General features: G+C 41.3%; 1 protein-coding gene across 1 annotated transcript in view; it reads left to right on the forward strand.

The window, feature by feature from the left end:
* LOC144819167 (uncharacterized) overlaps positions 1-12,011 on the forward strand; it is an 85,920-nt gene that overhangs the window by 22,428 nt on the left and 51,481 nt on the right. Inside the window, exon 3 of the mRNA XM_078677139.1 lies at positions 6,422-6,638. Within this exon, the coding sequence (XP_078533265.1) occupies positions 6,422-6,638 (217 nt within the window). The remainder of the gene's footprint in view (positions 1-6,421; positions 6,639-12,011) is intronic.

The raw sequence follows: 12,011 nt of genomic DNA on the forward strand, positions 1-12,011 counted from the left end.
GTCATCCCTTGTGAGATGTTTCTCTGGTGCATGAGTTCTTACGCTGCCTGCTCATGTACATTTGTGTAAGATCGTCCCTTGTGAGATGTTTCTCTGGTGTTTGAGTTCTTACGCTGACTTCTTATGGACATTCGTGTAAGGCCGTCCCTTGTGAGATGTTTCTCTGGTGTTTGTGTTCTTATGCTGACTGCACATGTACATTCATGTAAGGTCGTCCCTTGTGAGATGTTTCTCTGGTGTTTGAGTTCTTACGCTGGCTGCTCATGTACATTCGTGTAAGGTCGTCCCTTGTGAGATGTTTCTCTGGTGTTTGAGTTCTTATGCTGACTGCACATGTACATTTATGTAAGGTCGTCCCTTGTGAGATGTTTCTCTAATGTTTGAGTTCTTATGCTGACTGCTCATGTACATTCCTGTAAGGTCGTCCCTTTTGAGATGTTTCTCTGTTGCATGAGCTCTTATGCTGACTGCACATGTACATTTGTGTAAGGTCGTCCCTTTTGAGAAGTTTCTCTGGTGTTTGAGTTCTTATGCTGACTGCACATGTACATTCGTGTAAGGTCATCCCTTGTGAGATGTTTCTCTGGTGTTTGAGTTCTTATGCTGACTGCACATGTACATTTATGTAAGGTCGTCCCTTGTGAGATGTTTCTCTAATGTTTGAGTTCTTATGCTGACTGCTCATGTACATTCCTGTAAGGTCGTCCCTTTTGAGATGTTTCTCTGGTGCATGAGCTCTTATGCTGACTGCACATGTACATTCATGTAAGGTCCTCCCTTGTGATATGTTTCTCTGATGTTTGAGTTCTAACGCTGACTACTCACGTACATTCGTGTAAGGTTGTTCCTTGTGAGATGTTTCTATGGTTCATGAGTTCTTATGCTGACTGCTCATGTACATTCATGTATCGTCCTTCTTTGTGATATGCTTCTCCGGTGTTTGAGTTCTTATGCTGACTGCTCATGTACATTTATGTAAGGTCTTCCCTTGTGAGATGTTTCTCTGGTTTTTGATTTCTTATGCTGACTGCACATGTACATTTGTGTAAGGTCGTCCCTTTTGAAATGTTTCTGTTGTGCATGAGTTCTTACGCTGGCTGCTCAGGTACATTTGTGTAAGGTCGTACCTTGTGAGATGTTTCTCTGGTGCATGAGCTCTTATGCTGACTGCACATGTACATTCGGGAAACAACCTTTACAACGCAACTTTTAAAACGAACTACCATTACAACGAAATTTTTACAACGCAAAAACTATTACAACGCATGTATTTACAACGCATGTTTTTACAACGCAGGTACCTTTACAACGCATACCATTACAACGTAAGTATTGGTAAGTATATAATTATATTTTAAATTTTATATGTTTGGTTTTTTTTAAGGGGTATTTTTAGGGTTCAGGGTCAGTTTTCAGTTTTTGGGTAAAGGGGTATTTTTAGGGTTCAGGGTCAGTTTTCAGTTTTTGGGTAAAGGGGTTTTTTTAGGGTTCAGGGTCAGTTTTCAGTTTTTGGGTAAAGGGGTATTTTTAGGGTTCAGGGTCAGTTTTCAGTTTTTGGGTAAAGGGGTATTTTTAGGGCTCAGGGTCAGTTTTCAGTTTTTGGGTAAAGGGGTATTTTTAGGGTTCAGGGTCAGTTTTCAGTTTTTGGGTAAAGGGGTATTTTTAGGGTTCAGGGTCAGTTTTCAGTTTTTGGGTAAAGGGTATTTTTAGGGTTCAGGGTCAGTTTTCAGTTTTTGGGTAAAGGGGTATTTTTAGGGTTCAGGGTCAGTTTTGGGTTTTTGGGTAAAGTTTTATTTTTAGAGTTCAGTGTCAGTTTTGGGTTTTTGGGTAAAGGGGTATTTTTAGGGTTCAGGGTCAGTTTTGGGTTTTTGGGTAAAGGGGTATTTTTTTTATTATTATATTATTTATTAAATATAATGTATTATTTATATACAGGGTAAAAATTAAATACAAATAAATTTAAATTACATTAAATTAAATTGATTAAATTAAATAAAATTAATTACATTAAATAAAATTAATTAAATTAAATTAAATTAAATTAAATTATATTAATTTTAATTTACATTAAAAAAAATATTATAAAATTACCAATATTTACGTTGTAATGGTATGCGTTGTAAAGGTATTTTCATTGTAAATACATGCGTTGTAATGGTACTTCGTTGTAATGGATCCTGCGTTGTAAAAACTGCGTTGTAATGGTAGGCGTTGTAAAAGTATGCGTTGTAACGTCATACATCCGTACATTCATGTAAGGTCCTCCCTTGTGATATGTTTCTCTGATGTTTGAGTTCTAACGCTGACTACTCACGTACATTCGTGTAAGGTTGTTCCTTGTGAGATGTTTCGATGGTTCATGAGTTCTTATGCTGACTGCTCATGTATATTCATGTATGGTCCTTCTGTGTGATATGTTTCTCCGGTGTTTGAGTTCTTACGCTGACTGCACATGTACATTTATGTAAGGTCGTCCCATGAGAGATGTATCTATGGTGCACGAATTCTTATGCTGACTGCACATATACTTTCCTGTAAGGTCGTCCCTTGTGAGATGTTTCTCTGGTGTTTGCGTTATTTTGCTGACTGCACATGTACCTTCGTGTAAGGTCGTCCCTTGCGAGATGTTTCTCTGGTGTTTGAGTTCTTATGCTGACTGCACATGTACGTTCCTGTAAGGTCGTCCCTTGTGAGGTGTTTCTCTGGTGTTTGCATTATTTTGCTGACTGCACATGTACCTTCGCGTAAGGTCGTCCCTTGTGAGATGTTTCTCTGGTGTTTGAGTTCTTATGCTGACTGCACATGTACATTCATGTAAGGTCGTCCCTTGTGAGATGTTTCTCTGGTGTTTGAGTTCTTATGCTGGCTGCTCATGTACATTTGTGTACGGTCGTCCCTTATGAGATGTTTCTCTGGTGTTTGCGTTATTTTGCTGACTGCACATGTACCTTCGTGTAAGGTCGTCCCTTGCGAGATGTTTCTCTGGTGTTTGAGTTCTTATGCTGACTGCACATGTACGTTCCTGTAAGGTCGTCCCTTGTGAGGTGTTTCTCTGGTGTTTGCATTATTTTGCTGACTGCACATGTATCTTCGTCTAAGGTCGTCCCTTGTGAGATGTTTCTCTGGTGTTTGAGTTCTTATGCTGACTGCACATGTACATTTCTGTAAGGTCGTCCCTTGTGAGATGTTTCTCTAATGTTTGAGTTCTTATGCTGACTGCACATGTACATTTATGTAAGGTCGTCCCTTGTGAGATGTTTCTCTAATGTTTGAGTTCTTATGCTGACTGCTCATGTACATTCCTGTAAGGTCGTCCCTTTTGAGATGTTTCTCTGGTGCATGAGCTCTTATGCTGACTGCACATGTACATTCATGTAAGGTCCTCCCTTGTGATATTTTTCTCTGATGTTTGAGTTCTAATGCTGACTACTCACGTACATTCGTGTAAGTTTGTTCCTTGTGAGATGTTTCTATGGTTCATGAGTTCTTATGCTGACTGCTCATGTACATTCATGTATGGTCCTTCTTTGTGATATGCTTCTCCGGTGTTTGAGTTCTTATGCTGACTGCTCATGTACATTTATGTAAGGTCGTCCCTTGTGAGATGTTTCTCTGGTTTTTGATTTCTTATGCTGACTGCACATGTACATTTGTGTAAGGTCGTCCCTTTTGAGATGTTTCTTTGGTGTTTGAGTTCTTATGCTGGCTGCACATGTACATTCATGTAAGGTCGTCTCTTGTGAGATGTTTCTGTTGTGCATGAGTTCTTACGCTGGCTGCTCAGGTACATTTGTGTAAGGTCGTACCTTGTGAGATGTTTCTCTGGTGCATGAGCTCTTATGCTGACTGCACATGTACATTCATGTAAGGTCCTCCCTTGTGATATGCTTCTCTGATGTTTGAGTTCTAACGCTGACTACTCACGTACATTCGTGTAAGGTTGTTCCTTGTGAGATGTTTCGATGGTTCATGAGTTCTTATGCTGACTGCTCATGTACATTCATGTATGGTCCTTCTGTGTGATATGTTTCTCCGGTGTTTGAGTTCTTACGCTGACTGCACATGTACATTTATGTAAGGTCGTCCCATGAGAGATGTATCTATGGTGCACGAATTCTTATGCTGACTGCACATATACTTTCCTGTAAGGTCGTCCCTTGTGAGATTTTTCTCTGGTGTTTGCGTTATTTTGCTGACTGCACATGTACCTTCGTGTAAGGTCGTCCCTTGCGAGATGTTTCTCTGGTGTTTGAGTTCTTATGCTGACTGCACATGTACGTTCCTGTAAGGTCGTCCCTTGTGAGGTGTTTCTCTGGTGTTTGCATTATTTTGCTGACTGCACATGTACCTTCGTGTAAGGTCGTCCCTTGTGAGATGTTTCTCTGGTATTTGAGTTCTTATGCTGACTGCACATGTACATTCATGTAAGGTCGTCCCTTGTGAGATGTTTCTCTGGTGTTTGAGTTCTTATGCTGGCTGCTCATGTACATTTGTGTAAGTGCCAAAAAAGAAACAGGTTAACCTTTTGAATGCTATGGGGATTTTTCCCCTGTGCTGGAAAATCATGATCACCATTATTCATGACGAGCTGGGCTCGTCATGAGCGTAGCAGGAGGCTACTGCATGACGAGCCCAGCTCGTCATGAGCGTCGAAGGGGTTAAGCAAGCACTCTAGATTAATTGTAAATACACCATATTTTAATCATCATTTTTGAATCCTGATAAGCTTAAAAAAGCTAATTTTCATGGTGTATATTTTTGATTGGATGAATCAGTACATAAATCATTCAAAGAAAGTTGAAAATATTATATTTTCAAAATATGCATCCAAAGGCTATTGTTAGTATTCCAAATCATTTATTTCATAAATTTAAAAACAAGTATTATGTTTTCCAGCATACATCGCCGACACGTGTTTCGTCTTTTTTATAAGACTTTTTCAAGGCTTGAAGTAAGAAAAAACTTCAATAAGTACTTGTAATTACACAATTATTCATGTCAAAATACATATATACAAGTTAAAAAAGGACAAGTTAACGTAACATTTCATCACAAAAAGCAACATTAAGAAGCTGTAAAGAAAAGGAGAAGAAAAAACCACAAAAAGAAAAAGACAATCTATGAACATACCACTATGATACTAGACTTGACTAAATTTGCTCTAGACAATAACTTTTTTAAACATCAAGGTGATTGGTACCAACAACACTCCGGAGTGGCTATGGGAGCTAAGTTTTCACCTTCTTTTGCCAACATTTATATGGGTTTCTTTGAGGAACATTTCATTTGGAAAAAAGGACCCCCTCACCTTACTGAACACATTGTGTATTGGGGTCGATTTATCGACGACGCATTTATGATCTGGGCAGGAGGAGATGATTTGTTAGATGAATTCCTCATGTACTTGAATGACAATGACTATAATCTTACCTTCACCTCCGAATCCAGTAATAGCAGTATTTCATTCCTGGATGTTACCCTATTTGTAGTGGACAATAAAATAGAATCTAAACTGTACAGAAAAAGCACTTCGTGCAACTCTGTTCTTCACGCCAACAGTGCCCATACTGCATCACAGATTGGTGCTATCCCCTATGGGGAGATGACCAGATTGCGACGCAACTGTAGCACTGAGGAAAACTTTTTGGCGGAAATTGAGATCATGAAAAAGAGGTTTCTTATAAGAGGCTATGACCAAGTTACACTAGACAAAGCTCATAGAAAAATACAGACAGTGCCTAGAGAGTCTACTTTGAAAAGAAAAAAGAAAGGATGTAACAACGTGATAATGACAAACTTGCCCTAATAACCCAGTACAGTGTGAACAGCACCCAAATCTTTAATGCCATCAAAAAACATTGGCATTTACTCCTATTGGACAAAGATTTGGAGAAACATATTGGAGTTAGACCACGTATTATATATAGGAAAGGCCGAACAATTAGAAATCTAGTTAGCCCTTCTATCATTAAGAACCCTATCCCTAGTGGCTTGAAATTCTTTTCTCGCAATTTTTGACACCTGTGGTGGTGGGTGTGAATTAGGAAAGCAGTGCACCTTGTTAGCCTTATACTAAGATCATTACATCAGTAAACTAACACGTTGAATTGTTTTCGGTTGGAGTCTAATTTGCTTTATGTGCGGACAATCTCTCTTAGGAGAGACACTACCACTATATTTTCTATAATACATTTGTGTAAGGTCGTCCCTTATGAGATGTTTCTCTGGTGCATGAGATCTTATGCTGACTGCTCATGTACATTCGTTTAAGGTCATCCCTTGTGAAATGTTTCTCTGGTGTTTGAGTTCCTACACTGGCTGCTTATGTATATTCATGCACGTTCACCCATGCTGTGCATACATTTGTTTCAAACACAGTAGGTTTGGTGTAGAAATGGTCTCATGAATTTATCTTTTCCAGGGATTCAAACAAGACCAACACACTCATCAATCGTGTCACAGAAAAGGAAAGTCTATACAAGGGGCAGTTCAACTTGGTAGCGCCTGATGGTTCTGTGATCCCAACCAAGTCGGGAGACAACTCACTGTACCATGCTCTGGCAATGACCAAAGGGGTCCAGCCGAACCAGGATATCTCAAAGGAGGCGGCGGATTTCAAGCAGAAGGTGTATAAGGAGGTAAGTTAACATTAAATATAGTTAAAAGGGGAGATGGCACTTTACAGGCTGCGTGGACATTTTTTTTTGCCCCTGGGCACTAGTGAATGTAGAGCACAACATTTTGCATCTATCGGGTCACTCCTTCTGGTGTCATTGTGCGAGTGACTCTTCTTTCATGATGCTTCGCCATTCTAAACAATGCTCCCGTCTGAGTAGCAGTCTGCGAGGGTGCTGCGGAAGGAATGCCCCTTGCCCCAATTCCCCAAGTTAATTCCTACAGCTATCATGTTATTAATTTTAATCTGCATGTGTGTGTGTGATTTGGGTGCCACACTCAGAGCCACATCTTTTCTACTCACACCTGGCTCACTCATTTGGATCTACGTGTGTGAGTGTGGCTTGGAAGCATCACTCAGAGCCTCATCTCTTCTACTCCCTCTTGGCTCACTCCTGATCTAAGTGTGTGAGTGAGCTTTGGCAGCCTCACTCAGATCCACACCTCTTGTACATATACCTAGGTACCTTTCTACAACAACTTTGCACACCAGTGCAACCCCTGAGAACTCGTTGCTATCCCACTCACCACCAGAGAGAAACCCACCTTACAGAAAGGACAACTCTCACCAGAAACGACACAGCAACAATCATGTGGACCATCTATTCAGGGGGCCAAAAGGACCCTTGGCCCCATCACATCTACAACCTGGGAACCTCCAGCATGTCCCCCACTTTCCCGGATGAATGGAAACTTGCAGAAATCACTGCCCTAATCCATAAGCCAACCCAAACCCACTGAGCAACTTCTGACCCATCTCCCTGCTCCCCCATCCAGCCAAAGTAATAGAAAAAGCTATCAACAAGCAATGAGCAACCCACTTTGACCTTCACAATCTTCGAGACAACACTCAATCAGGAATCAGGATGCAGAAAGAACCACGCCACTGAAACCACACTCATCGCAGCCATGCCGACATTAGAATCATCCTGGATCTAAGACAAAGAGCAGTTCTCATCCTGGACCTCTTTGCGGCCTTCAACACGGTCTCTCATAACACCCTCATCAGAAGACTCCAGGAGATTGGCATATACAGATCAGCTTTTAAATCGATCTGTTCCTTCCTCAATGGAAGAACCCAGACGGTCAGGGCTACCACCCTTTACTTCAAAGACCAAAAGCCTTGGTATGCAAAGTCCCACAGGGATCATCCATCACCCTTTTCAATATATACATAACACTGCTTGCCAACATCATCTGACCACAAGACATCACCATCATCTCCAACACCGATGACATTCAACTCATGCTGTCCCTGATGGACAAGACAATCACCACCAGAGTCAACTTGACCAACTGCATGATCATGGTAGCAGATTGAATGCAGACCAACTGCCTGCTGCTCAACTCCGAGAAGACGAAAGTACTGGTCTGTGGAAACAAGACCTCCCCATGGGACTCCACCTGGTGGTTGTAAGAGCTAGGACAAACACATGCACACCAAGCAAGAAATCTAGGGATCCTGCTAGGCAATAAGCACAACATGACGGCTCAAGTCAATGCAGTGTGCACCTCCTACTTCTACATCCTGTGCATGCTATGAAAGATCTTCAAATGGTTGCCTCACTATACCAGATGGACCCTCACAAAAGCACTTGACACCGGCAGGCTGGACTTCAGCAACACTCTCTACTCCAGAAACTCCAAACATTGCCTACACGGCTCTAGATCATTCAGAACACCGCTGCAAGACTCATACTGCACCTCCTATGCTACACCCACATCACACTGCACCTCAAGAAGCCACACTGGCTCCCCGTCCCCAAGCGCAGCCAATTCAAACTTCTGATGGACTAAAAAAAAAGCCCTACAGAACACTGGTACATAAGACCTGAAGAGCTGCATAAACTTTCACCAACCCACCAGACACCTACGCCCTGCCTCACTTTCACTTGCACACATTACCCACATCTGTAAAAGCAAAACTGGAGGTTGATCCTTCTCCTACATCACACCCAAGACATGAAGCGGCCTCCCTTAACACATTAGAGCCTCCTCCTCACTTCTTGAGTCCCACAAGAGACTGACACCCTGGCTCTTCGTATAAGCAGATTGGGGACCACGCACCTACACACCTGCCCAAGGACCGAGATACCCTTTGCTGTGAGTGAGCCTTAGAAGCCACACTCAGATCCACATCTCTTCCACTCTCACCTGGCTCACTCCTTCTGGTGTAATGTGTGTGGGTGTACTTATAAAGCGCACTGCGACTCCAAGGAGTATCCTGGCGCTGAAGACCGTTGGGGAACCCATCCTGGTTTTCCCTGTGAGATGGTCCCTTTCTGGGTATCTCCAAGGTGAAACCAGGCATCCCCGGCGTCTGTGGGGGTCCATTGTAGAGATGAGGCAAGCTTAATGCCCAGAGTTGCCGAGTGTGTTCCCTGGTTAGAGTAGGCACCGAGGCGAGAATTATCGAGTCCGTTTTGACCCTGGTCCATGACCCTGCCGCGTCGGGAATTGAACCCTGGTCCCGGACCGTTCTCTGCTTACGGGTCTGCTGCCTCTAACCAGTGAGCCACACCACTCCAGTGTGCGAGTGAACCTTGGGAGCCTCAATCAGATCCACATCCATTTCTACTCACACCTGGCTTACTCCTTCTGGTGGAATGTGCGAGTAAACCTAGGGAGCCTCACTCAGAGACACATCTCTTCTACTCACACCTGGCTCACTCCTTCTAGTGTACGAGTAAACCTAGGAAGTCTCACTCAGAGATGCATCTCTTCTACTCACACCTGGCTCCCTCCTTCTGGTGGAATGTGCGAGTGAACCTTGGGAACCTCACTCAGAGCCACATACATCTCTTCTACTCACACCTGGCTCACTCCTTCTGGTGTCAGTGTGCGAATGAGCCTAGGGAGTCTCACTCAGAGATGCATCTCTTCTCCTCACACCTGGCTCACTCCTTCTGGTGAAAGTGTGAGAGTGAACCTTGGGAGCCTCACTCAGAGCCATATCCCTTCCACTCACACCTGGCTCATCCTTCTGCTGTTAGTGTGTGAGTTAGTCTTGGGAGTTTGACATATGTGTCCTATGGACATAAGACCCACTCCTTCCTTGCACTCCTTTCTAGTTTCATACAAATATTACTCGATTTTTTCACTGTTTGTAAAAAAAAAATTTCATTTCCAAACTTGTTTTGTAGCGAGTTTTTCAATCATTATATTCCATTATTTCTTTGTACATTTCTTTTTGCATTTCATTAAATCCCAATGCATTTCAAGCAAAACAGCTCTTCATCAGGGAATAACTTTCTGAAACCATAACACATCATATTAAGTAATGGGTCTCTTATGTTATACACAATTATAGGTGAAAATAAAATTTTATCATGTTCGTATTGAAAACTGTTGTACCACGTTAGTATTGCTCAGTATATACCTTTACAAATTGTATAAACAAAAACGTGCCATTTACTATTGCAATGTGCCATGAGCGTTTTATGCCTTATAGCCCTTGCCTTAGTGACACTCATGTTTCAGTGACCTTTAAAACTTCGCTTAAACTCCAAAAACAGTCAAGCTGTAAAAAATGAAAGACCTCGGTAAACAGCTACTCCTTCTGACAGTGATTCTGTATTAAATAAAAACTATACTCCGTTCTTACCCGGTGCGTCCTGTCAGTGTTCCTTACTCGCTACCTCGGCGTTCGTCGCTCTATCCTTCATTGCCGGTTACGGCTCTATGATCACCACCCGCTCACGTGACTACGTGACTGAGCGTTTAATGTTTATTTGTGGTTAAAGTGACCATCTCCTCCATAAATGCGACGTGGTGTCATTGGAATGGTGCTTAGCGGGAAAATTAAATGTTTAAGATGTGGTTACACAATGTTGCGAGAACCGTATGAAATACAATAAAGTGTGATATACCATAAAGTGTGAACTGCTAAATGATGTGAATGTGTACTACTTAGTTCATTTGTCTATGGCAATATAAGGGCATGATCTGAATCTTGAACTTTGTACATAAAATAAAATATTATCTCACGGTACATATTTACGGTTTTCATTTACATGATTACATATCTAGTCCGCGTCGTAAAGAGTCTCTATAGAAAACAATTTAAGTCCATCCGTTCATTAAGACCCTTTGTCTGCATGGTACATAAAAAGTTAATCCAAAAAGCTTCTCTTCTTAACAAATAATTGTTATTGTCTCTCCCGGGTGTCATTGCCACCATTTCTAAAATGCAAAATTTCAGCTGGCTTACGTTGTGGTGAGCTTGGTTGAAGTGGACTGCTACTGTAGATTTTTGGTTATTAAGTCTGATGTTACTTTTATGTTCTATTATGCGCATTTTTATTTTTATTTGGGTTTTGCCCACATAGGACAATCCACACGGGCATCGTAACATATATATAACATTGCTTGAATTGCATGTGCCTGATACTTTCAAATTTATGGACGTGCCTCTGGTTGGATGATTGATGGTACTCCCTCTTACGATTGCTGAACCGTTGCCGCAATTGTAGCATGGTAATGTTCCATTGTATTTGCTCACCACTTGTATTTTTGGTTGTTTCAAAAACTCTTTCAAATTTCTTGTTCTTTCATAAGCAAAGATCGGTGGTTTGGAGAATATTCCTTTGAAATCCTCTTCTAGTGCCAGTAGTGGCCAATGTTTTCTAATTGTTTTCTTGATTTTAGCACTTCGGGTTGAAAATTTCGATACAAAAACACTTCTTTTGTCCTCCTGCTTATTTACTGGTTTTAGTAAATGTTGTCGCAGTAATTTATCTGCTCTCTCTGCTGCAGATTCCAGAATGGGTTCAGGATATCCTCTTTTCTTGAATTTTTCTAATGTTGTATGTTTGTGTTTGACGTACAGTTCCTGAGTAGATGCTATTATTTTTATCCTGAGCAGTTGAGAAAATGGTAAGTGATGTTTCAACGGAGTTTGGTGGAAACTGTTGTAATGTAGTAGATTGTTTCTATCCGTACTCTTGGTGTATACGCTGGTTATGATTTTTCCATCATTATTGGTCAATAGTACATCCAAGAATGATAATTCTTTTTTGCTCATGGTAAATGTAAATTGGATTCTCTCATTGATTAGGTTCAACTCCTGTAATGCGTGTTTTAAACTTTCTTCATTTCCTCTCCAAAGGACAAAAATGTCATCTATGTATCTTTTATACACAATTAAATTGTTCCTCCACATTTCATTTTCCTGTATGTGATCTGCCTCGAATCTGTGCATGAATATATTTGCATAGGTAGGCGCGGCACAATTGCCCATAGACGTTCCAGATGCTTGTATATATAATTTATCTTCCCATTTGAAGTAGCTGTGGAACAGCGTGAGATGTAATAGTTCCATAATGAATACTTTGAGG

This window comes from Lissotriton helveticus, chromosome 2_1, assembly GCF_964261635.1.
Source record: "Lissotriton helveticus chromosome 2_1, aLisHel1.1, whole genome shotgun sequence".
NCBI lineage: Eukaryota > Metazoa > Chordata > Amphibia > Caudata > Salamandridae > Lissotriton > Lissotriton helveticus.